This window comes from Alosa sapidissima, chromosome 19 (genome assembly GCF_018492685.1).
Source record: "Alosa sapidissima isolate fAloSap1 chromosome 19, fAloSap1.pri, whole genome shotgun sequence".
Taxonomy (NCBI): domain Eukaryota; kingdom Metazoa; phylum Chordata; class Actinopteri; order Clupeiformes; family Clupeidae; genus Alosa; species Alosa sapidissima.
This window is the reverse complement of record NC_055975.1, coordinates 18,202,836-18,230,621: the sequence shown is the minus strand read 5'-3', so window position 1 is coordinate 18,230,621 and position 27,786 is coordinate 18,202,836. Positions and strand designations below refer to the sequence as shown.

Below are 27,786 nucleotides of genomic sequence, written 5' to 3'. Positions count from 1 at the left end.
AAAAAGTGACTCTTTCATATATTACGGCTTACAGCTCATGGGGGAAAAAAACAGTATCTCAAAATATTACAATAGAGGTTATAATACAGAAATGTCGACCTTTTGAAAAGAAATCTTTTGAAAAGAGAAAAAAAATCTGACCAGGAAAACTTTTCCACGACATTCTAATTTTTTAAGATGCACCTGTATGTCAGAAATGTCATTACAGTTTAAACTTTAAAAATTCAAGACAAAAAGAAATACTATCCATTCTGGGATTAAATTCAAAGAGACTTTGAATTTGGTCTGCTGTGAAAGGCATCGGAGCCAGAGAAGATCAGTATTCTTCTGAACCGTGTGACAGTATTTTATACTTCTTCATACGAGTCATAGTTTCAGTTGTCCCTTGAAGGTGTATATTACAAACGGCAATAAACCTCTTAACAGTCTTGATTTCATATCCTTATTCATATGTATAGACATGGACAAAGGAGAAATGCCATGCGCAGCACTGTAATCGCACACACAAAAACCTGCAATCTGATGAATCTAATCAGTGACTGCAATAAATCACCTCAGTTTTTAGGAAGCCGCAACCAGACAAGATTCGTCATGCTCCACGGAACAAAAGCGTGAGCAATAATCCAGCGTGACTGCTCGGAGGCTTTCTATTATCAGTTTGATTTTTCTCTATACCCGTGTGAATAGGGTTCAGTGCATAAGGCTACATGATGCGTCATTTGGCCCTGTACATAACCTGAGTTTTGATTTGGTCATAGATCTGTGTAGTCGTTTGGTTCAGGTGGTTTGTTAGGAGAATTGTGCAAAAACATCTGGCTGGCATGGTAGGATGAGACCAGTGGCGGTCCTAACTTGTATGACGCCCTGGGCAACTACCATCACCACCCACATATGGTGAATCCCCCACCCAGTGGGGTGACAGTGAGGTGAATCCCCTGCCCCCTCCTCCTTTCCCTTCTCAACTTCTGTGTGTGAGACCTTCTCAGCAGCAAGCTTGCCCATATGAGGATCCGCCACTGAGCCCAGGGATGACATTTTTTGGTTTAAGATCATCCTCTGATGAAAATAAACTTTCTAACCTGGTTAAAACACGTCCATATGGTGATTTTATATGATGCATGAGTAAATAAGCACTCAAGGCCATGGCTGAGTATCTCCACTTCCCTATGTTACAAATCTAAGGAAGCAATCAGGTCAACCCTAGGAGTAATATTGTTGCCAGAAGCTAATAAGCTCTATGAATACTAAATGAAGCTATGAGATACAGCTAAACCATTTTAAGGACATAAAGGGAATGGTATAGGGTTTCATGTGGTGGCATTCTACATTTTTGTTAATTTCCCAGGGAATAATACAAAAATCTTCATGAAAAGCATCACCCACCACCAAGTTTTAAGGAAATACACAGTTTTTGTATCACAAACTAACAAATAGATTCAACCATACAAGAAATGGACATGGATGAAAATCTAGTACAAATGAAAAAATCTGGCATATTTATTGCAATGACATTGAAATAAAGGGGACTGTTTGGCTTTGGCAGAGGTATGCCCTTTACTGACTGCCTCTATAGTATATGTTTTGTGTGATTTTTATAAATATGAAATAACAAGGCAGTACACACAAGGCCAAGGATAACACAAATGCATGAGAGAGCGATAGTGATGTCCTTCCTGGTGTCAGTGGAGCCATGCACTGTAACAAGCAAAAGGGTGTTCTTTAAAAATCAAAACATGTACATCATGGGCCTGTTTAGGCGGATAATAATAACCTGTCCTCCCCAAGCTTGAGAAATCTTCAGTAATTACAGCGCAATAATTCCTAAGTGTAACCATAGACCATGACATTGTGTCAAGTGACAAACACTTAAATCTGGCACGCTACATTTCCCAGACAAACATCTCCCAGACACCAAATCTGTTCTGAATTGTTTTAGACAGTATCTTAGTGACATGCTGTTTAATCATCATCATCATCATCATCATCATCTGGCTTGTTCTAAGCATATTCTAAAATCTTCAATGGGAGGTGAACTAGCACTGTAACCAGTTTATTTTGATATGTATTCCAAGTGCATGATGACTGCATACACTTTACAGTTTTTCCTCTGTAGTCTAGAGAAGCAAGTTGTAACATGCACCTAGCCACCCAGCAACACATACTGTAAATAGAAGTAGGCTGACAACATCATGGCAGTGACATCATAGTATCTCCCATGTCAAATAGATCTTGTTTTGGGTTCCCCAAAACATTCCAAGGCACCAAGCAACATGGAAAAAAGCCTTTGTCAGTGTGCTGTCAAAGGTACTGAACTTTGAATAAAAGTAGGCTATTCAATCCACCTAGACAAATCATTCCTTTGTCCTGAGAGCTTCAATCAAGGTTTGACTGTTTCAGAATGAGATGGATATCTGGGAATACTAGTTCTGAGGCTTAAAGTGTATGTCACTCCTGTAAGTCATTATCAGATAGAAAGAAGTTAAACCCAGCTTTCCTAACAGATATACTAAAAGAGAGAAATCACTGGAAAAATACATACCCTGACTGAAATGGATTTGCCTCACCAGTACTTGGTCCAAAAGTTGATTTGACAATCGCAGGCTGATATTTGATCTATTATGGTTCTGGACCACATAAGAAGTTGTCAGATAGAAGAGACCGTCCCTGCCAGGAGTGAAAATGACAACAGGTTTACCACTGCAAAGGGTAAAGGTGATGTAAGGCAGTATTGGAGGAAATAAATTGCAACATGTTAGCTATCAGCTATTGACATTAGTTTGTCTTATCTCAACAAATATGTAGATTCCTAATCTCAAATTCAGGTAGATACATTTTTCTCAACTGACTGTATGCAAAGTAAAAATATCAAAAATATGCATTTTTTCAACTGCCAAAAAATCATCATCAGGCTTTGTTTCAATCTACAGGACAATGGAGGGTAGAACAGTAATTCTAATGTGAGATTAGAAATCTGCACAATACTTCCCTACTGTTTATATTCTCAGTGAAAATGTGGTTTCGTTGAGAGGAGGATTTTTTTTTAAGTGGTAGTGGTACACATAAAATACTGGTATGGTGTTTCTATCCATAACTGAAAAGGCCTCTCTCTGCAACAAAATAAGACACCAGGCTGAAATCTTTGTATGACAGTCACACGATATGGGGGACTGTTTGTCAGTTTGACTGTTTGAAAATGTTAAATTGTTAATGTGTTAAATTGATATGGAATAACCCATTTTTAAAGCAACACCAAAGAGTTTTTTGCACCTTAAAATAATGTTTCCAAAATCGTTTCAGTGGTTCATCAACTCGTAACAGGGTGAACGGCACTTTCTGCATTCGCTTCGCGGCCCTCTATCGGCTATAACCGCACTATGTAAGTTTGCCGGATCGGGTAGCGGATCTGTAGTTCAATGGAATGAGACATGAGAAACTACAAATTTGACTTGCATCTGATGTCAATACATCGTACTTTCATAAAATCATGCAACATACAGTATTCTACCTTGTCTGTGGACATTGCTATTTGCAAAGCCGCTGGATAAACAAATAGGCTAGTGCGTGCGACAGAGGAAAAGTTCTTTGGTGTTGCTTTAAAGGCACACCATGCAAGATTTTCACCTTTTACAAAGCCAATTTGATGGTAAACGAATTTAAACAAACCTATAGCTATACAGCATAGACATAACGAGTCCCTACCGAGAAAACCAGCCATGCAACTTCCAAAAGCGACGCCCCAACAAATCTCGCGAGAATCGTGACGCATTACCTTGTCAGTAGATATAGCTCTTTGGAAATCATTTTTGCCTGTTGTTAATCCTTCACCTCCACAACAAAAGCATTTGCATTGTGTACAGGGGGGATAAGTCATGAGAAGTTTGCTATTTACAATAGCAGAGTAACATATAAATACATCGTGACTCTAGAGGGAGCTCTACACTTTAAAAAAATACATAATACCTAAATACCTAAACCTGCATAGTACACCTTTAATAATCAGTTTTGTTTAAATCAGGCACAGTTGATTGGTCAGTTAACAAGACAAAGTAGCAAGTTCCCGATGCTGAAGTGACCAATTTGCTTCATGTTCATTTCAACAATGCCATATCAGCACTGATCCCCAGAAAATGTAAGATGAAGACAGACCCATATTTCCCTGTCCTTTAACTGTAACACAATCTAACAATTACACTTATTTCATTACATAGAATTACATTTCCAATGTATCGTTTGTGACACCAATTAAAAGGCACATTTATTGTGGTGACTTCATTGGTGCATACCTGTTTAAAAATCCTGTTTAAGTTTGTAATAAAAATGCAATTATGCCCCATTGATGGCATTGTACAGACCGTACAATGGCTCACAAATTTCAGAGACCGTTTTCAAGGGAGGAGATAAAGTTGATATACCCGTATTTGAACTCTGACTGATGTTCCAGCTCCTGTTCTTGTGGCCCCAACCACTGGACCTCTGCTTTAGGGAAGCCCTCAGTTTCAAACTGGACACTTGAGTTGTGGAGGCCCACTTCAATAATCAGCTGGGGTTCAGAATAGAATGCTTTTAACATGCAAACACAATGAAACAACAACAGTGTGTTATAGTATTTGTACTGCATTGAAGAGGACAAATGTTGTATTAAAGCAGATATTTGCCGGAATTTAGCTTTCTGAGACGTTATAGGCTAGTTAGTATCATTTTGGTGTACATAAAAAAAAACAAGCCGCACACTAGTAATTCTGTGGTAGTTTAGTGGTCCTGATTGGACCATACTGAAAATGTATGAAAAACTTTCACAGCTCAACTAAACTAAATTGCTAAAAGACAACAGTTAGCATGCTAGCTTATGTTTGTGTGTCTGGTACTTGGCAGACACTTTTGTCCAAAGGGGCTTACAGTAGGCTATATGAACGACACACCACACCTTTTAGGTACTCGTTACACCTGCTTTGTGATCATTGTTTGCAGATACAAAAGACTGTCTTCCCACACAGCAGGAATACCTTGGGGAAATGGTGCCATGTCATTTCTTCAACGCTCCATTGTTCCGACCTCTGAATAACCCGAAAAATTCCCTTTGGTCCTACAGCCCACAAGTCCGACAACACATTTAAATGTTTAACACATTTAAAAGTCTCATAATGTTGGCTTCAAAGGGCCTAATGATTTGTTGATCAACTCAGGCGCGCCTGCAGGTGCACGGCCGTGCGCATAGTCTACTCAACAACGAGAAAGAATTTCCCCTGTGTGTGTGTGTGTATTCACACCAAATTGGCCTACCATAACTTCTCAGCTCTAAACAGTATCCTATTAACTGCATGACAGTAGGCTATTTACAATTTTCTGTAAAGTTTGTAAACTTGTTATCAAAATCAACTTAATGCAAAACTGTATGCACACGCACACCTTTCGTTTGAGCAGGAGAGAGAATGTACCATATTCATTCTTGCAGGCGCCCCTGGATTAGATCATCTAACCTTGAGGCTACATGAGTGCTGTGCAATATGATAAAATCAAGGCACCTTGAAAGCGGAGCATATTTTCTATTTTTTAAGCACTGCAGTATGATGCAGTAGGCTTGAGTAGGCCTATAGCATTACAAAAACAGAAAAAAATGCTTCTAAAATGTGAAATTGCTCTAAGCACTCGAGACTTGTGTTCTGCATAGCCTTCAGCCTCTGCACCTTATTTAGCGACACTCACCTCCAAAATTGAGATAACTTTACCCTGTTGGACTTTGGACGGGCTAGCCTACATTTTTATTTTAGTTTTTCAAAGATAAACACTTAAATGTGTTAGGCTAATAAGATAGAGAAAAGTAATTTCACTTGTTATTGTTGATTCAGATTTTAGATTACGCATGGGAGGGGATTCACAAAAGCCTAGCCTATATGGTCAGAACAATGGGATGTCACCCGGAGCAGAGGGTTTATTTTTTTCAAAACTAAGGGATGTCAAACTAGTGACAATTTCACATACAAATGTCACTCCTTCACTCACCCTACAACAGGAAAGAACTTGCATGTTAAAGGAAAAATCACATGCAGCACTACCAATGTGGTTTATTTGATCAAATGTCCCTGTGGGAAAGCCTATGTAGGCAAAACACGCCGAGCCCTGAAGATAAGAATAAGTGAACATAGAAATAATATCAGAAACAACAATGAAAAGAGCCCTCTGGCTGTTCACTTTAACCAATCAGGACACCCACTCTCAACTTTGAGATTTATAGGGATAGAACAAGTCAAACAATACCGCAGAGGAGACATAGACAACCAGCTTCTAAAAAGAGAGGCCTTCTGGATCCACCACCTGGGAACTTTGGCCCCAAGGGGGCTCAGTGAAGATTTTGATGTTAGACCTTTCCTCTAATATGGACTGATAATATGGACTGTGAACAGTATTTGCATTGATGGGAATTTTTTGGAGGTCGGAACTAGCCTATGGAGCGTCGGAGAAATGGGCTGTGAGTATTGAACACATCAACATTTTTTCCAGTAAAAATATTTCCAATGAGGCTATTCACATAATTTCCAGACATTTAGCCTGGAAGCCAGCCAGAATGTAACTCCGCCCACAATATTTGGGGGTCGGGAAATTCGGTCTGGCCTTGCTCCATTGACAAGCTTGTATGCCTGTGTGAAAATCAGCCAACCAATCAAATTGTGACACAAATCTAACAGAACTGCTATAGCAGCATGAATATACTGTTAAAGCGATGGTTCGGAGTAATTTCACCCTAGGGTCCTTTGCACCATGACCCCGAACCAAACCCTCCCAGAACCTTTTTTCCCTTGGTCGAACCCTGGTCGAGTAGCGCTGTCAGAAACTAATGACGTTCTGCAGTCGTGACGGAACCAACTTTTATCTCGTTAATTACCCCACTAATAATGCCCTGAATGGTACGAAACATCTGCAGTAGTACAACTATGACCTTTAGTCCAATAACGAGGCATTAGAAAGTTTGTAAGTGCACCAGGAGTTTATTTAAATAAGACTTGCCTGATTATCTGCTACTATACCGCTGCGTCGACGTTTCTTCCGTGATTTGGGAAAAGCCCATAAAAGTCCTGGCAGGAAGCATGCATAAGGATGTAGATCCAGGAATGCACAAATTTTTTGTTCGTAGTCCAGTTTGCAACAATTATTAGTTAACACTAAGTTGTAAACACTTCGGAAAAAAAATATTAAAAACTGGATATACCAAAAAACGTTGATGTAATGGCTTTTCCCAAATCATGGAAGAAACGTCGACGCAGCGGTATAGTAGCAGATAATCAGGCTCTTATTTAAGTCTCAAGTCTTATTTAAATAAACTCCTGTTGCACTTACAAACTTTCTAATGCCTTTTTGTTGGACTAAAGGTCATAGTTGTACTACTGCAGAAGTTTCGTACCATTCAGGGCATTATTAGTGGGGTAATTTACGAGATAAAAGTTGGTTCCATCACGACTTCAGAACGTCATTAGTTTCTGACAGTGCTACTCGACCAGGGTTCGACCAAGGGAAAAAAGGTTCTGGGAGGGTGTTTGGCTCGGGGTCATGGTGCAAAGGACCCTAGGGTGAAATTACTCCGAACCATCGCTTTAATGGGCGCAGCCATCTTGGAAATTCAAACTTGTGGTACTCTGGGTTTGACCGAGCTGACGAGTCACGGTAGAGCTTCAGAGGGCAAACCCTGGCAACTTTGAACTATTGAAAACAGCTCGGTGGACGACTTGAATGGACAAATAACACAGGCCTAGCCTGGCGAGCCAGACCCACATTAAAATGTAGGGTCTGGGCACTCACCGTTCGCAGTGCTCAGTCCGAGGGGCGGGATAATCAGTTGTCTTTCAAATTCACTCTGCACGCAATAGGACGCAATAGGATATTTGTTTTCAAGTAGCAGGGAATTCAAGCCAAACCGTTGCAACTCTGCCATCAATCATTATGTTAAGCCCACCAAACGACTCTATACACGATTTCAATGTCCTGATTAAGTTTCGATTTCTGGAGCTCACAAGCCAACGGAGAGTTGCTAGACTAGCCCTGGCAGCAAATGTAATTTCCTGCCGCTAGGGGCGCGTCTAGATTTCTAGGCTAACACGGGCCAAGTCCAGACCGAAATTCCCGACCTCAAATGTTGTGGACTAGGTTAGGGCTGGCTTCCAGGCTACATATTTCCCCCACTGTATCTGATGACAGATAAGCATATGGACACTCTGCAACTGGTCCAAGTTTTCTATCCGTTTATCATTCATCAAGTAATACCATGAACCTATGAAGGTCTGTGTTTTGGGCAGATTAAATATTTGCCAATACCATTCCTCACCTGCATACTCCACCTTCATCTCTGCTTTATCGGTTCCCCTGTCATCACTAACTGTGCAAAGGTACTGTCCTGCGTCCTGCGCTCGGACATCTGTGATTCTCAGAGAGGCGTTCCCTGTCCACAGTTCAGACACATAAAGTCTGGTCCGATTCTTGAAGTCAACACTCTGACGACTCAGTTGGTTCCGGCCATAATAAAAACTGTGCACAACTCTTGAATCGTCAACCCGCTGCCACGTTACCAGCAATCCTGGTGGAATTCCTTGTTGGGCCACAGGAGGAAAGGAGCAGCTGAGGACTGCATAGCTGCCTCTAACTGCCACCAAAGGTTCTGATGGGACCTGGACCTTGAAGGAGGCTGAGAAAAAAAAAAAGCAGAAAATCAGAACATGTCAGGAGGTTGGGAGGAATATCTGACAACCCATCTGAATGTGTAATAGGTCTTAAAATACAGTGGGGGAAATAAGTATTAAACACATAAATAACATAAAGTATACTTTGTTCTTGACTTGTTCTTGACTAGACTTGTTCTTGCACTGTTGCACTGTTGGATTTACTCATTTGCACCATCACCATGACACTCACTCTCAGAGAGCACCTTACCTTACTATGCACAGAGAATCACTGGCTCAGTCCCTGCCTCAGTCATTGCAAGCGTCTCCTAATAGAGACCTGAAAGTCCTGCAAGGGACTGATCCCTGTATTTCCAGGTTTCTGTATTTTTGGCGACAGGGACGACTACCTACCCATAAAGACAGGAGGAGTGAACCAAGGGAAGTCCAGCAGCTGATAAAGCAATGGTTCCGGATATAGGAAGTGGATGGGAACTTGTACCGAGCGATCCAGGCTCCTCCTTCCAGGGATCCAGTGCTGCAGCTTTTACTGCCCTAGTTGTTGCGAGCTGAAATGCTCACTAGCCTACACAACAACCATGGCCATCACGGGGTGGGGACAGGACCACAGATCTGATACGCCAAAGGTGCTACTGGCCCCAGCAGCATGAGGTGCAAAAGTGGTGTTCTGGTAAACACAGATGTTTTCTCAAGGTTTACCCAGGCCTTTCCCACCTCTGAACAGAGAGCTTCCACCGTAGCTAAGATTCTAACTGAGAGATGGTTCTATGTGTATGGCGTGCCAAGGACAATCCACTCCGATCAGGGGCGCAGCTTTGAGGGGGAGCTGTTGAAGTTCCTGTGTGACATCTACTGTACGGCACAACAAAGAGTAGAACCACCGCTTATCATCCAGAGGGGAACGGTCAATGTGAAAGTTTCAACAGGACACATGACCTGTTCAGGACCTTACCCCCTGAAAAGAAGAGTAAATGGCCCCAGTTGCTCCCTCAGCTCCTGTTCGCCTATAATACCACCGTGCACCAGTCCACACACCACTCTCCATACGAGCTGATGTTAGGTCAGAAACCACAGTTACCAGTCGACCACCAACTTGGAAATACTGGAGGTGACCACGGGGACAGTACACCGACTGATTGGGTGGTGCAATATCAAGAGTACCTGACTTCTGTCTATGCTAGTGCTAGGAGACACAATAGGCTGCGGCATATCATAGGCATGGTGGTCCTAACACCGTACCCATATTACCACCTGGCATTTTAGTCTTTTGCGAGAAGCATTTTCACGGTCGCCACAAAATCCAGGATACATGGGCGTCCACCAAATATGAAATTGTAGAGTGTCTGGATGGAATTGGCACACACTATATGATCAGGAGTATGGGGAAGAGGGCCCCCTTAAGACCATGCATCGCTCCGAGCTTAACCCTGTTCCCACCGGTCAAGATTCATCCAGCCTATACCAGCATTGGCTGCTCCACAGTCTCATAGGGGTATCGGGAGGGAGCCAGGCCTTGGTAACCCTGCAGTTGGAAACCCGTTGAGGGTAGCCATAGTCCACACCAGGACTAGTGCTTAGCATCACAGTGACCAAGATGGTGTCAACTCTAGCCATGATCAGCTGTCCCAGGCTCATTTGAAAGGCATACCCCCAGGTAACCCTGAAGTTGGAGACCAGCTAAAGGTAGTCATAGCCATAGCTCACATCACTGTGGGGGCAGCCGTGGCCTACTGGTTAGCGCTTCGTACTTGTTCGAACCCCGACCAGTAGGCCATGGCTGAAGTGCCCTTGAGCAAGGCACCTAACCCCTCACTGCTCCCCGAGCGCCGCTGTTGTTGCAGGCAGCTCACTGCGCCGAGATTAGTGTGTGCTTCACCTCACTGTGTGTTCACTGTGTGCAGTGTGTCTCACTAATTCACGGATTGGGATAAATGCAGGTCATTTGAATTGTTTGGCGCATGGGTGCTTATGGTTGTTGTCGCTGGAAGAACACAGCTTTTATTTAAGTCTGTGGATAACCCGTTGCTTTTAAAGAGAGCAAATGCACACGGTTTAGTGTCTGACCGATGTTTTCCCTTGAGTTATTTGTTTTTTTTTAATATTATTTCAGGCTGTCGTGGGCCGTCCATGGTGTGTCTGTTCATTTATTTGTAAGTTATATTCTTTTGTTTGTTCATTTTGCCTACTGCTACTTAACTACCCATTCTATATGGGTTCTGCGCGGCCCGGTAGCACTCTGCCTATGACACCTAGTGATGTGCTGTGTTGTTATTTCCAAGACAAATTTCTCTTAAGGTAGACAATAGAATGACGTCAGGTCAAGGAAAGCATCAAGAAAAGCAAAGATTAAGAAATAGTTTTTGACATAGGCAACAGGGAGGAAGTGTTTTTACACTTTTCAGACACTCAAAGTTTAACAACTATGGATATTGTTTTAGAACCAACAACCTTTCTACATTAACTGGAGGTTTTGTGTGCAAACAGTGGAATTAATTGGTCAAAAAAATTTGAAAATAACTTTTCGAACTAGATATAATCGCTTATTTTAAAACATACAGATAAAACACTAAAGATTAGATTGTGAAAAAGACACAAAAAAGACAAAAAAAATCTTTCAATTTTCACATAATTTTTTTTTCCAAACACAGCGTACTATACTAAATCATTATGCTTAGTAAAGGTCTCAGGCCAATCTTTCTCCTCCCTAGCTTATTAAGGCCATCTTTCCAATTAGTGTCTGTACAAAGTTGTATTCTTTTGGCCACACAGCTGTTTAATTGTAATCCTGTGAATTCTAATCTCATTGTACAGATTCAAGGATGACAATGCCAGGATTAATCTGCCCCAAACTGTGAAAGAGTGGTTCAGGGAGGATGAGGAATCATTTTGCCATCTCAAAGTCCACACTTAAACCCTATTGAAAGTCTTTTGGATGTGTTAAAGAAGACTTCACACAGGGCTGAGTCTCTTGTGTCATTAATACAAATAAAACAAATGTTCTGAGGTTGCATAAAGATGTCCAAATAATGCAATGGTGAATTCATGAATGTGCACCATAAGCATAGCAAAAGGTGGTCCATTTAAATATGTTTTGGCCGGCCCCAGCTGTGGCGCAACTGGCTGGGGCACCTGCACCGTACGCCGGCGACCCGGGTTTGATTCCCGCCCCGTGGTCCTTTCCGGATCCCACCCCTGCTCTCTCTCCCATTCGCTTCCGGTCACTCTCCACTGTCACCATCATTAAAGGCATAAAATGGCCAAAAAAATATACTTATAAAAAAAATGTTTTGGCCAAGCAGTGTTTACCTGGCCAGTTTGCTTGACAGCAAGAGTTGAGGTTAACTCTTTGATAGTGACAGGGGCAGTAGAATTTCTTTTGTGTGAGAGGCTCAGAAAAGTGGACTTTGGGCAATGATTTAATTATTGTTTTGTTTATGTCATTGCTCCATTATTCTGAGTGTTGGGTGTTTTGGTTCCGGGGGGAGTGGTTTCCCCACCAGATGGTTTTGGGGAAGAAGTTGGAAAAGTTGGAAAGAGTTGAGCATGCAGGTTACTTAGTGTTGGCTTGTCTGAGTTTTGGTTATGAATAAAGAAGATAACAGACTTCGTTTTGCCCACTTCTGAGAGACTGGAGTGTAAACTCTGCAAACCCACACAAATTATCAGGTTACACAAGAAATACAGGAAGATGGGGCAGAGCATGGGATGGGAAACTCCTGGATATCGTAAGGCAACAATAGGTTCCAAAGTGTATTGTTATGACTACTTTGGGATTAGATATGGTGGTGTAATATGAGGCATCACCTACTAGTCAACTATTCCCTTGAGATTCGATGCAGCCTTTGAAAGGCAGAAGTCTTTGAAAGGAAGATTGTGTGCAAGTTAAAGAATGCAGAACTGGTTGCAGAAGCAAAGGAACAAGGCTGGCAAGCACAAACAAAATCAGTGGAGGTATAGTTGTGTTCAAATAAATAGCAGTGTGATTACAAAGTGAATTAAGTGTGCAATCTTTTTTTAGAAAACAAATCAATCCAATTATTAACATAAACTGATGATTTATTTTCAAGATTTAACTTCACTTTCAATCTGAACTAATACTTAGTTGCAGAACAATTGTTTTTGATAAATAATTCGGTACCTCTGTAGTTTTTTTTTAACCCAACTGTATGTCAGATGACCCCAAGATTCAAGTCACAGTAGGCTACACTATGAAGCATGATGGTGCAAAAATCATGGGGATGTTTTTCATCAGACCTGTTTATCATATACCAGTGGGTTATACTAAGAAGCACGTTCGACATATCTAGGCTATGTAGACATATCGAGGCTTCACAAAGCCTTGACTCAGGGGTATACGCAGGGATGGATTACTGCACGGGCCTACCGGGCCCAGGCCCAGGGGCCCAAGGGGTCAGGGGGCCCTGAAGCCCAAGCCTTTGCATGGAATCATTGCCTCAATATCAACAAATCATGATGTAGGCTATGAATCTGATTGAATTTAGTATTAGCCATCCCCAAAATGCACCAGAATACAGGAAATCACATCAAACAAATTAAAAATGTTCCCCCTAAACCCCTCCTCTCCCACATATATGACAATTAGTGGGGGGCCCTTAATACATCTGGGCCCAGGGGCCCGAAAGTTCATAATCCGCCCATGGGTATACGTTAAGTGATACTACGATAGCAGGTATGTGATATATTTGTCAAACTAGGCTTTCAGCTCAGATCTATGCGCGTTCTCAGTGTTGAGATGACGTTGGCCAATCATGAAACGTGGAGATGCACAAGACCGCCTATATTAAAAAACAATTACTTCCGCATTTATGAGCGATAGTGTAATCTACATTGCAGTCATTTTTAGTGTCTAACCTATAACATCAAATAAATCTATTGTCATAATTTGTTGTACGGTATGCACGTCCATAGTGGCATATTTGCACGCACAACACTATTAAAGCGCATTCGAGACCCAAAATGTTTGTAGAGGCGGAGCTCCACCTGTAAGATATATGACAGAATCCTACACGTGGGATAACAATTGATTGGTCAGTGGGCGGTAGATTACACGATTTGAGCTATAACTTAGCACATAACCTCCTCCCGACCAGGGGGGTATTCCATCAACCTCGCTAATGAAGGCGGCGCTTAACAGAAATAGCCTGGCTTGAACTAGCGTAGACTTTCACTTGGGGCTGAAGCCGTTCCATTAACTTAAGTTAGTGCCATCTTGGCCTCGTTTATTCAAGAGAGGTTTAGTTCAGCTTCATCACTCGTGCACGAGGTAGAACAGTAGACCAAAACAGTAGATTGACGAAAAGAGGATATATGTCGTAAAATGAAGACAATAGAGCTGCACAGTCCCGCCCACAGCCGATGCCGGAAGTAAAAATTCAATGCAATTTCTCCATTGACAATTGCGGTATAAGCCATAAAAACTTAACTGCACGTGGTAGACTTAAAACCAGCTACGGCCGTACTAAACGATTGTATATGCTCATATAAACGCCAAGAGTTCATGGGGCACTAACCTTGTTTTGAGATAAATGCCTTTTATTCGCGATCTCTTCGATAAGTACTTCATTACCCACAATCCTGAACAATCCCACAGTGATGCCTCTGATTGGTGGAAAGGCCGTTATGGTCATAGCAGAGCCCGTTTACGGAGAGCCGGATCACTCCCTATTAACTCCATTGTACCTGCAATCTGTTGTAGTTCCGCTAGGGGCGATCACGAATAAGTGCAAAAACAATGGGGGTCTATGGAGCTAGACGGCTAAATGTGTCTCTTTCACCTGGTTGTCGTTGAAAAATCGAAGATTTGATTGTGGTTTCTGCAAGCTCAATATGGATTATAGGTCAAAAGTTGAATGAACGAGTACTTACGTCCTTTCGATTACTTACAGGTTAGGTCGTTGTTGCCCACAACACACTAGCTTTCTGCTAATGAATGACGTCATTGACACTTTTGAAAGGCTTTTTAGAACAAATAAGTGACTCAAAAAATATAATACTCAGCGGTCTGTATTTTCTCTGAACCCTCTTTCGCATGCAACATTCAAATTTCTGGGCAAAAAATTATATCCAGAGAAAAGTGGAGTTGAGGGGTACAGCTCCATAGACCTCCATTCATTCTGCACTTATTCGTGAGCGCCCTCATGTGGAACCAGAAGAGGAACTGCAACCAGTTCAGAAACCGGAAGTTTCCCGAGAGTGGAGGTTCTCCCCTTATTAGACATTCTATGGTCATAGTTTGAAACTCTCTCAGCGAAAATTATTGACAAAGATGGCGGAGTATTTTACTGCCTATGGCGAAAATCTTAATATGATTAAAAACGTTCTTGACGAATATTGGTACTTGTATCAACAAGGATTGTGGTTTATACATCACACGAACTTAGTCAGGGCCAATACACTATCAAATAGACCACTGTAAATGTTAGTTCAAACACTCAAACTTTTCAGGTAGCCGACGGCTAACCTTTAGCATTTGCGAGATTATATGTCATTACATAATGCAGCTAACATTAGCCTACATGCTGCAACACAGGTATGAAATATATTATGTTTTAGTCAGTGTCCAAAGGGGTGAAAATCGGTCACATTATACACGAATCCGACGAGCGTTCTGTGGAGGCTGCCATCTTGTGGTGACGCCATTACTGAGCTGTTACTGGTATGTAAACAAACCTCCGTGATAACACACCCTCAATGACAGCTACACCCAGGCAGTATGGCTTGTTGGGTTGATGATGTTGAACAGTGGCCTCCGGTCACAGATGAAGGTGCAAGCGATCTTACAGATTATTTATGAAAATAGCTTAGAGAATGAGGAAATAAAGACATAATTGGAACTAGGTTGATATTATCTACTTAACTACTGTAGCTCTAACGTCAGCAATAACTATGCTAGCTAGGCTAGCTAACGAGGAAACTATAAAAATAACTCAATTTGGCAACAATAAATAAATTAATGGATATCAAATAAACAAATTCATGTTTTTCATTTGTGACCATTGTTTATCTAATTTTCACATTTCAAAAGGAAAGGGTAAGGTACAGCTAACTGCTATCTGTGCAAACCGTATGGTAACGTTAGGCTAACAGACAGGGGCAGTCGACCCGGGGTATTTTGTGTATCTCACTTTTTTTTTTTTTTTGTTCCAACTGGTAATTTTATTGCTGCTATTGGAACAATTGAAAACGGAACATGTTTTCCCACTCGACATTATAAAAGAAGTAGTGACAGTCGTAAATCGCGGGCTGTTATCCCAGTGGACGCAACGAATCCAATAGGAGGCACTGGCGCAATGCTACCCAGCAACAGCTCAGTAATGGCGCGCGCTTACTTCCGGTAGTTTCGCCGGATTCGTGTATAGACTGTTGTACGTCCGAGAGTCAGCTTGTGGGTTTTGTAAGGGCCAGCATGAGGGACAAGACCTACAAAGTTGTGGTGAGTTAAGCAGGGAGGTTGGTAACGTTAATGCAGCTAGTTAACATTAGCTAGGCTACTGTAGCCTTCATACTGTATGATTCATATCAATCATTAACCTAGGAATACTTCTTCGTGCATTTAATGAATATTTTGTGTAATAATTCACGGCAAATTAATAAACGGAATATGGTGGTCCAAGAGCACACCATGCACCGGTCCATGCATCAGCCCGACTGAGCAGTGATGACAGAACCAAGAACCAAGAAAAAAAAGTGTCCAACAATTTCTTTTGTTTTTTCTTTTTGTCTTTTGTGATTTCCTTTCTATTTAGGATTAAAAAAACATCTTACAATTTTTATTTTTTCAAATTTATTTTTATTTTAAATTTTATAGCATGTCCCCTGTGGTGGACAAAAGGACTGTTTTACTATGAAAAGGTAGCCATGAAAATAGACAAAAATGATTATGCTTTTAGTGGTATTAAATTAAGGGTAAACTTAACCAAATATAAGGGAAAATGCTATTTATCCTTCTAGACTACTTTATTTGCCTTTTTGGACAATTGTATTTCTTTTTTCTGGATTGTTCATTTCATTTTCATGTTTTCCTTTCATCTGCGATAATTCATTTTTTAGTCTTACTCTTCCTCGCCATCTTCTTGAGGCACAGGTTCATAGTCCTCATCTCTGTTTCGCTCACTCATCACCTGAGAGCTCCAACTCTGACCCCCCCCCCTCATGCATCCTATACAAATGATCTCCTAAATTTCCCAAAAAATCGAAATATTTTGGTCCTGGTGTCCATTATAATGGACATTCATAAAGTCACTATTATTTCAAGATGTAAATAACTTCTTTCAAAATGAATCATATGATTCCTGACATTTTCATTAACAAGACCATATATTGTCATCATAATGAATGCTTAATAAGAAGACACTATTTGACTTATCTCTCCTCCTTCCATAAAATGTGCTTGTTTTGATGTCAACCATTTTTGAGAACCTGGAAGAGGAGGTTCCCAGCAACCCAGCCAATCACATGATATATCATTAGAAAGCCCAGGATGTCCTCTTTAAAAGACCACAGGAATTGATAGAATAGCTCAAAGGGGTAAAGGGGTATGCTTCTAGAACTTATGTCCACTACAGAGGACATAGGTCTATGGATTGGTTCTCAGGAGGTTATAACATACACGATGATAAATATAAAATTCAATATCAAAACACTATTATTTACACAATTACTCCTGAAATAACTGCTATTAACTGCACATTCACTATATAAAAATCACTGTTTGGAGGAAAGGGTTCGCGTGCTGTCGCCCCTTTGGAAATGGCACCGATTTTGCCTATATTATTCAGTGAGGCGCGGTGGTTTATGGGATGAGTAGTTCCTTCGCTCGGAAATGAAAATATGTACACAGTCTTGTACATTTGACTTTTTTTGGATTTTCTTTTCGTTTTTTCACTCGAAATGATATGTTGTATGCTTATGAGTTATGCCGTAGCTGGTTAGCCTAAGACATGCTGTAAAACTCTTTAGATACGAATTTTTCCAAACGTCAATGGGACAAATTAATGGGAATCTTACATCCGGCACCTAACCGCATTTTGGCTGTGGACGGGACTAGTCTGTGCAGCTCTATACTGTACGATTTCTGTTCGATTTGGCAAGCGCCATCTACAGGATTTTCATCAAAAGTCATCAAATTTAACATCGAGAGAAAAAAAAAAGATAGTTGCCTACAGAAATTTGAGAATAATGAAAGCATAGGCCTACATTTAAAACAACAATGCTAATGGTTTGAAATAAATTGCGAGTTTGATTAGCTTCACTCTATAGCCTACAGTCATACAGTCTATGCTTGAACAAAACGAGTGAATGAATAAATAGTATAAACTAAAAACAACTTTTGCATATGGATATTCAAAACTATCTATAGCCTACATTCTTAGATTACTGTAAAAGAGTTCACTCCAAATTATTATCTAGGTGTAGGTGGTCATAAAATAAATTAGTATCAACATAATAGTATTGTCTGCCATAAGTCCCAAAGTGTTTGAAATACAGTATAATTATCTAAAATGCAATGGCTTTCAATTTGTCATTCATGCCTATTATTTAATCTGTGTATCACACAGTTGATTTGACATTCATGGACAATCGTCGACACATGAAGCAGTTTTAATTATTAGCTGCCTATAGGCCAGGCTACAGAATTATCCTTTGGCTTGCATCAGATATAATATAGCCCACTGGCAAAGCATATTACTGTCAATGAACAGCCTACCAAATGTGCATGACCCTTTATCAACAGTATATGTCTTTCATTAAAGAGTACACCTAAAAATGTCATTATCAAGGTGATAAGCTATGTAGCCTTAATACTTTGTATGGGAAGCGAACCTGTGAACACTAGTGGTGCACGATATATCGGCCACCGATAAAATATCGGCCGATATGGTCATTTTTTGACACATCGGTATCGTTCCGATGTCAAAATAGGGCCGATGTGAACAGGCCGATAATCATTCCTGTGTATTTGACGTGTGTAGCGATCCAAGCGTGTTATCTGTCTACACTGAATCCGTTAAATATGCCCTTCTATTGCATCATATCTCTTATTTAAAATAGCAGAGCAACAAGACTGACAGAAAGAAGACACTGGGCATCTGACAAAAGTTCTTTCAAAACGTTGCGTTGTATCGCGCTGCTCGCGTCGCTTGCAGTCAAGTTGATGGCTGGCTTGCATGTCATGTCACGCCTAGCCCTACATCTCTCGCGGTAGGCTAAATATAACTGTGTATCAGGCAGAATGTAGTTATATGGTCGTAATAGGAATTTAATAGGGCTGTAACGATATGCGATTCGAAACAGAAATCGCAACACTCATATCCACAAACCTGTGTCGCGGTGTGAAAAGGCAGAACCGACACACCCTTTCTAGTGTCTAGCAGTGCTTTGCAGCTTACGCGGCCGCATAAACAACACACATCTCCCGCTTTACTTGGCGGTAGCCTACGTTGCTTTCATTGTAGACTTTACCAAACAGTATAAACCCCCTCTCTTTGCCCCGCTCTCTCTCGCTCACTCAATGGACACGCGCGACTCGGCCAACGCAATCCAAATAAAACATTACAAGTGAAAGCAAGAACTCATAGAAGACGACTAGCTAAATTACTATTAAATCTGCTTAGCAACATTAGCATGCTGCACATATTTGTTTAAAACTCTTGGTTTCAAGTTGACTGATCATCTCAATACCAATGTTTCCCAAAAGTGCCTGTATCAAGGAGAACAAGTATTATCTTGAAACTTAAACACACATGGGGAAACTGAACAGTCCAATCAGTAGACTATGATAAGCTAGCCAACTATGCTACTTTGTTTACAATATTTCCAGGCTTCAACCACACAGCTGAATTAAAGAGGGAGAGTTGTAATATAAATAGTAGGCCTATAGTGTGCCATACCTATAGGCTAATCTGCATAAAGTGCTGTCATAAATATCAGACATTCAGTATTCTCTCTTTTTATATCAATATATATATAAAATAATACAGATCTATTATATTGTAATCCTCTGGTGTTCTAAGGTAGGCTATTGAAATGTTATTTAAAAAAATGCATTTTGAAAAAATAGCTCTTTATTTGATTATCATAAAAATGTGTTTTCTATACAGATATATCGACATCGGTAAATATCGGTATCGGCCATAACAGCAATATTAATATCGGTATCGGCCACAATTTTCACATCGGTGCATCACTAGTGAACACGCAAGAATGTAACACCTTTTCTATATCGTCTCGCTGCACGTTACACCACCACAGAACGTAGATGACGTAGAGTAGCAAGATCCCTAGAACCACACGCACGTGAAGTTAAAACATTTTAAGTCGCATAATCTTCATAAATTCTTTGGAGCAAGTGGGTGTGTAAATCCATGCTTGGTGGCGCTGTCGGAAAAAACATTTCTAGGCCTACTTCTATTTTTGAAGTTGTAGGCTACAGGTGACGAAAACACAGGTTGACGGAACCATCTTTTTGGACTTGTTTTCCGACTGATTGTTTTTTTTTTGCAACACAGCTAAATTTACCTTGAAATTTAACCTGCTACGGAGCAGGTTAGTTCTGTGGCATAAATTCCCATAGTTACCAAGCTGGGACTCACGTTAACCTCATTAATGGAACGGAATTATCACTAAAATTACCAAGACTTATCGAAATAAGCCAGGTTTGGCCTTTAGCGAGGTTGATGGAATACCCCCCAGGTTTAGTTGCGAGCAAAAGATATCATGGTGATATAGCGACGCTAAAACAGATCCACTTTCGTGTCAAAGCATACCCTGGCTTTGAGCGCAACATACCTCACTAACCCACTAATCGAGATTCATAGTATACCCCACAGGGTTCATGGGTTTGATACGTCAAAATACTTGAAGAGATCATGTTGCCATATGCCCCTGAAATTAGTGTTTCAACAAGACAACCACTTCAAACACAAGTGAGTAAAATATTGGTTCCAGACTAAATGGATTGAGGTCATGTAGAGACCAGCTCAATCCCCTGACCTCAACTCCATTGAAAACTAGTTGGGTGACATTGCAAAACATGCATGCAAACATGCAGTTTCTGTAGCAAAACCCAAACATTCACAGGAACTGTATGAGTTCATTCATTCTGGGCAGAAATATCTGTTTATAAGTACCAGAAGTTGGTTGACTCGATGCAATAAAGATGTACAGTAGTTATCAAAAACAATGGTTATGCAACTCTTAGTTCAGTGATTTAAATGAAATTAAATCTTTAAAAAAATTCTTCAGTTTATGTCAAGTGTGTGAGGTTGAAGAGAAAAATGTCAACACAATTTTTTAACAGATTAATATTCCTGGTCTTTGCTTCCTGTAAAAAAAACAATGTGTGCAATGCAATGGATTTTGCAACAACACACCAACACAGTCGCTATTCAAAAATGATCTAAAATGATGTGCAATAAACTGACGACAGGTCACTTATGCTACCAAAGACTTGATTCACATCGTTGCAAATCTCATATGATGCATCATTCCACAAAATGGTTTGTCTTCTCTCAGGAAGTCATTCAATAAGCTTAACAATAAACAGCCTTAACTCAAAACAGCTGTTAGGCGTAATTCATTTTGATCTGTAAAAATGTCACATGCAGCCTAAATTTTGCTTATTGCACAATAATTATAGCCTAATATATTATAATATTCAGTATACACTATTAAAAGCTTAGGTGGAATGATGTTTTTCCCTTTCATCCTATTTTTAAAGCAAGCATACCTGCAGGCATCTAGGGCTACGGGTTTTCAGGAATATGTTTAAGTTTAACATAAAACCAATGAAGGACTTTGTTTCACAAGGCAAGTCCATTGCCAGGCCAATGTTTGGTTGGAATAGGCATTCTTCAGTTATTATGACCGCCGCGCAGCGAAGCGGCGGTCATATAGGTTTAGTCAGATTTTTTTTTTTTTTTTTTTTCGCATGTCCAAATTTCCGTCAAGGATTCCCGGGACACTGAAAGACCGGGGTAGAGGAAACTTGGTGGGCATGTAACCCCATATGGATAGCATGGAACCATCGTTTTTCGTTTTGATCTGTAGCCCCCCCGCTGGACTGCACCCCCCAAAAGGAGGGTAGGGCAGACACAGTTTTCTGTGAATATCTCGAGAACCGTAAGGTTTAGGAGGACCATTGTTTTTTTGTATGTTGATCTCAAGGGGCCATGTCAACTAGTGTTAATTTTGTCACCTATTTTTAATTTAGTCTTAGTCTTAGTCTTGTGACAAAATGTCCTTTTTAGTCTTTGTCATATTTAGTCATTCAAATATCATTTTTGTTAGTCAAGTTTTAGTCGACTAAAAGTCTCGTCATTTTAGTCTAGTTTTAGTCAAAAGAAAACTAAAGGTATCTTAGTCTGTCAACACATTTTAGTCTTTTTTTTATAACAAATTATTACTGATTACCATTTGAGTCAAATAGTGTTTCACACATCTCAATTTTCCAACAATATTGTGTGTCCACAGGGCTACTCGTCTGTTATAATTACTCATTCTGATTTTTTGTCAGTCAGTATGTTTACATGCACAGGTAAGTCGAGCTACAGTTATAGCTCGGCTGGGATTTGACCATAGACAGTAAAAGATTTGACTGGACCACTGTCATTCGTAGACCAGTGTTTCTCAAAGTGTGGTCCGCAAGCTATCCCAAGTGGTCCGCGAGCAGACGTGGTAAAATATAATGTTGATGAGTTGTTTGCAATATTGAACCAACTTGTATGTAAAAACAGTTCTGCAACACTGTCTATGTAAGATATGCCAGTTTAAATCATACAGTATGAATCCACACAATAAGCAAAGTGCAAAGACAATAAGCAAGGTGGTTCAGTGAGTAGGCAGTATTGTGTAGACTAATTATAGGCTACTGTTGAAGTAGGTCTAATCTTTTTTTTTTTTTAGCTAGGGTTAGTTAAGTGGTCCTGAAACTGAAAAAGTTTGAGAAACACTGTCAGTAGGCCAAAATATTAATGTTTTACTCCGCCTCGCTAGATGGCGATATGCGCCCAAACACAACACATTCCTCAAACAGACTCTCCATCTTATCCATAGCTAACTTGCTAGCGAACTTTCCATATTAGCTTACTTGCTAGCAAACTTTGCATCATCAGTCTAACTAGTTAAATAGTTGACATTACATGATGAACATTTTCGTATGGACCTTCTGGGTATGTAGCATTGTGGCATAAAGCTTAGGTAGTTAGCTTGCTAACTCTGGCAGAAATCTCCAGTGTTCTTGTTCCATGTAGTTTCGTGTTGCAGCCACAGGGTTGCAGCAACAGCACGTAGACTAGCCTACAGGAAAGCTGTTGCGAATGAAATCATTCGGAATATTTTGAAAACGTAACAGCTAGATATTCTTCTCTTCTCTAGTCTTCTCATTTTGAAGACGAAAATGAAGAGAGATTTTATCTTAGTTTTTATTTCATGCAAAACATTTTAGTCTCGTCTTTTTTCATCAACAATAATGCATCTTAAGATAGTCTTAGTCAGTGTTTCAGGACATTACTGCCGTCTCGTCATCGTCTCGTCTTAGTCATGAAAAAAAAGGTCGTTGACGAACATATTTCCTCTCGTCTCGTCTGACGAAATTAACACTAATGTCAACCCATTCCATAATCACTCATTTCATGTATAGCGCCACCTAGTTAAACACAAAAAAGTAAAAATGAGGTGTGGTAATCGCAGGTATCTGTGACCTAACATAGTCAAAACTGCACGAAATTGGAAGTGTAGGATCATTATGACACCCTCTGAATGCACGCCAAGTTTTGTGGAATTCCGTTCATGGGGGGCCACACAATAAATTAATTTATGTTACTATACACCAACTGGCATGTAGGTGGCCGGAGACAGTTTTCTGTGAATATCTCGAGAACCGTAGGGCCTAGGAGGTCCACCTTTTTTTTTGTATGTTGGTCTTAAGGGGACATGTCAACCCATCCCATTACCACTTATTTCATGTATAGCGCCACCTAATTAAAAATTAAAAAGCAAAAAATTAGGTGTTTTCATCACAATATCTCTGGCTGACATGGTCAAAACTGCACGAAATTGAAAGTGTAGGATCATTATGACACCCTCCGAATGCATGCCAAGTTTTGTGAACTTTCGTTCATGGGGGGCCTTACAATAAAATAATTTATGTGTACATTTAGTGACCGTACACCAACAAGGATTCCCGGAACACTGAAAGACCGGGGTACACGAAACTTGGTGGGCATGTAACCCCACATGGATAGCATGGAACCATCGTTTTTCGTTTTGATCTGTAGCCCCCCCGCTGTACTGGACCCCCCGAAAGAAGGGTAGGGTCGACACAGTTTTCTGTGAATATCTTGAGAACCGTAGGGCCTAGGATGACCAATTTTTTCCGTATGTTTGCCTCCAGGGGTCATGTTAACCCATTCCATGTACACACATGTGCATAAACAGATACACACGCACACACATACATTCACAGTAATCATACGTTGACACATACTCACACAGTAGACATATGTACGCATGCATGCACATGCACAAACACACATACGCAGGCAAACACACAAGCACTCACACACACACCCACACACATAAACATAAACGTGTACACGTACACATGCACACAATTCAAGAATTTCTCAGAATTATGAACAGGCAAGATGGGGGTGGGGTTGTATAAAATGAATTTTACATGTGAAATCTATGAACTAATCATGTTTTGGTACTTGTTGTCTAGCAGATACCAGTGAGAATTGAGTGTGGATAATGCAATTTAGTGAGACAGTTAGAATCATATAGGCCTTTCAGCGTGATAAATGTGCTGGACTGGGCGGCGGTCATATTTTGTACCGCTCTGCTGTACATCTAGTTCCTTTTTGTTCCATATTCCTCCCTGTGGGTGAACAAAGTGTGTGTGTGTCACACCTATGGCAAAAATGTAGGCCTATGATGAATCTCACTTTAGCCTATACGTTTAACAAATCCTGACAGTATGTAGCATAGCCTACTCTTTAATTCAATTTAAACGTAGCATATCAAGCAAGAATGCTGAAATCCAATGTGAGTCGACCTGATCTGGTGATTACAACAAAGCAGAGACTGAATGCTATGAAAACAGGTCAGGTATCCCCACGCTAGCAAGCAAGGGGACATTCACCATTCATAACACCCAACCTTTAGTCTAGTTATCTTTTTGTTCAGTTAACTTTAATAAATATAAGAGTTTTTTTAAAAACCCCACACCGGGGAGATGTACTTTTTTTTACGCATATCCGCGCATATTCTTTAGATGTTATTCGGATTTTTCAACATATCGGTAGGCATATCCTTCAAAACTGTATAAATCAACGCACTGAAATGTTTTGTTGGGCATTTTAAACTCACCAGCAATTACCAAGAGAGAGAGATGTGGGCATAGCACAAGTACTCCTCCTACACGGTACCCCATGCTGCTGCGTGCAATGTTTCCAAAACTTTTTTCTCTGACGGTAACGTCCTACTCTATGAAAAAAGCGAGGTGAAGTTGGCTGGACGTTTGATATTCAGTTGATATTCGATTTTAACTTCCCCTTCATTCGAGATCGACAACGCAATTCAACTCAATGGCGTGATCAGGTTTGAATAAAGTTGACATTATTACAGAGTATCAAGCGAAAACAACTAAATTATTATCGCTAGACATTGCTAACCGACATAAAGCTTCACAACACTTCACCGCCTGTTCTGTCGCTATGGTCTGAGTAAGGGACCGTCGACAAATTAGCGTTTTGGTAGATCGAAGGTAGACAGTAGGCTACGGATGCAAAACGTTGGCTATTTCTTGAAAAATATGCCAAAAATCAATTAAATGAGTTTTTCTCACTCTGATTGCTGTAGTACTTCCCAATCACTCACTGCTACTTACTACAGGTCAAGGTTTCCTGAAAATACAATTTATATGGAAGCAGGACTCATTCTTTTCTGAATATTTTTCTTAAATATTCACCAAAAATCAGCGAAAATAAATTTTCCCATTCTGATTGCTGTAGTAGTTGCCAATGATGGGCCGCTACTTACTACAGGTGGTTTTTTGCTGATATCTGGCATTATAGTGAAACAGTATGCATTTAAATGTTTCAAATATTCACCAAAAATCAACAAAAAGACATTTTCCCATTCTGTTTGCTGTAGTAGTTGCCAATGGTAGGCTGCAACCTACTACAGGTGCATTTTTGCTGATATCTGGCATTATAGTGAAACAGTATGCATTTAAATGTTTAAAATATTCTCCAAAAATCAACAAAAAGACATTTTCCCATTCTGTTTGCTGTAGTAGTTGCCAATGATGGGCCGCTACTTACTACAGGTGGTTTTTTGCTGATATCTGGCATTATAGTGAAACAGTATGCATTTAAATGTTTAAAATATTCACCAAAAATCAACAAAAAGACATTTTCCCATTCGGTTTGCTGTAGTAGTTGCCAATGGTAGGCCGCTACTTACTACAGGTGCATTTTTGCTGATATCTGGCATTATAGTGAAACATTATGCATTTAAATGTTTAAAATATTCACCAAAAATCAACAAAAAGACATTTTCTCATTCTGATTGCTGTAGTAGTTGCCAATGGTAGGCTGCAACCTACTACAGGTGCATTTTTGCTGATATCTGGCATTATAGTGAAACAGTATGCATTTAAATGTTTAAAATATTCTCCAAAAATCAACAAAAAGACATTTTCCCATTCTGTTTGCTGTAGTAGTTGCCAATGATGGGCCGCTACTTACTACAGGTGGATTTTTGCTGATATCTGGCATTATAGTGAAACGGTATGCATATAAATGTTTAAAATATTCTCCAAAAACCAGCAAAAAGACATTTTCCCATTCTGTTTGCTGTGGCAATTACTACAGCAAACAGAATGGGAAAATGTCTTTTTGTTGATTTTTGGTGAATATTTGAAACATTTAAATGCATACTGTTTCACTATAATGCCAGATATCAGCAAAAAACCACCTGTAGTAAGTAGCGGCCCATCATTGGCAACTACTACAGCAATCAGAATGGGAAAATTTATTTTCGCTGATTTTTGGTGAATATTTAAGAAAAATATTCAGAAAAGAATGAGTCCTGCTTCCATATAAATTGTATTTTCAGGAAACCTTGACCTGTAGTAAGTAGCAGTGAGTGATTGGGAAGTACTACAGCAATCAGAGTGAGAAAAACTCATTTAATTGATTTTTGGCATATTTTTCAAGAAATAGCCAACGTTTTGCATCCGTAGCCTACTGTCTACCTTCGATCTACCAAAACGCTAATTTGTCGACGGTCCCTTACTCAGACCATAGCGACAGAACAGGCGGTGAAGTGTTGTGAAGCTTTATGTCGGTTAGCAATGTCTAGCGATAATAATTTAGTTGTTTTCGCTTGATACTCTGTAATAATGTCAACTTTATTCAAACCTGATCACGCCATTGAGTTGAATTGCGTTGTCGATCTCGAATGAAGGGGAAGTTAAAATCGAATATCAACTGAATATCAAACGTCCAGCCAACTTCACCTCGCTTATGAAAAACATCTCCCGGCACACCACCACCATGATATTAAACATACAAAGCCACAACTTTGTGTTGTTGCCCCACGCCGCCAAAAACTCCGGTAGGTAGGCTACTATCCTCCCTCCCTCCTGTCCTAACCCCTCCTAATTTTTTTCGTGAAGGAAACGAGGAAGGAACTATAGGAGGATGGCGGAATGGAGACATAGGCAATTAGAACAATTCGATGTCCTGCTTACTCACGCATCACTTTTAAGAGGCTACTGATGATGCGGCGCATTTATGGAACGTTCCATGGGGTCTGGGAATAATGACATCGTTTGTCCGACTCACTGATCAGTGGTCCGACTGTCGGCGACTGCGAGCCGCTGGGAGCACTCGAGCATGCAGCTCTATTGTCCGAACAGAGTAGTCTCATCTATCCTGGCGGCTCTGTGGAAAGCCACAGCATCATCTAGCGGCTGTTGCCTCCTGGGCGTGTTCTTTGGTGCAGGTGTGCCACAGGGAAAAAATAGCCTAGGTCGGTTCTTTTTGTAGCCTGGCCTCTGCCTGCCTACTTCCGCTCGATTTCTTTTCCCTAC

At 40.4% G+C, this 27,786-nt stretch overlaps 1 protein-coding gene across 5 annotated transcripts; it reads right to left on the bottom strand.

The window, feature by feature from the left end:
* Nucleotides 1-188: 188 nt before the first annotated feature.
* Nucleotides 189-27,786, bottom strand: LOC121693146 (CD276 antigen-like). 5 transcript variants are annotated; one of them, XM_042072358.1, is made up of 6 exons: nucleotides 27,216-27,388; nucleotides 25,056-25,172; nucleotides 8,315-8,671; nucleotides 4,413-4,560; nucleotides 2,540-2,664; nucleotides 189-1,695 (listed from the first exon to the last, which is right to left on the bottom strand). In XM_042072358.1, the coding sequence occupies exons 2-6, from the start codon at nucleotides 25,117-25,119 to the stop codon at nucleotides 1,568-1,570; spliced, it is 822 nt and encodes a 273-aa protein (XP_041928292.1). In that variant the 5' UTR covers nucleotides 25,120-25,172; nucleotides 27,216-27,388; the 3' UTR covers nucleotides 189-1,567. The 5 variants fall into 5 exon arrangements, with proteins under 5 accessions (XP_041928292.1, XP_041928290.1, XP_041928293.1 ...); XM_042072356.1 differs by lacking the exons at nucleotides 25,056-25,172; nucleotides 27,216-27,388 and adding an exon at nucleotides 27,539-27,771; XM_042072359.1 differs by lacking the exons at nucleotides 25,056-25,172; nucleotides 27,216-27,388 and adding an exon at nucleotides 27,449-27,565.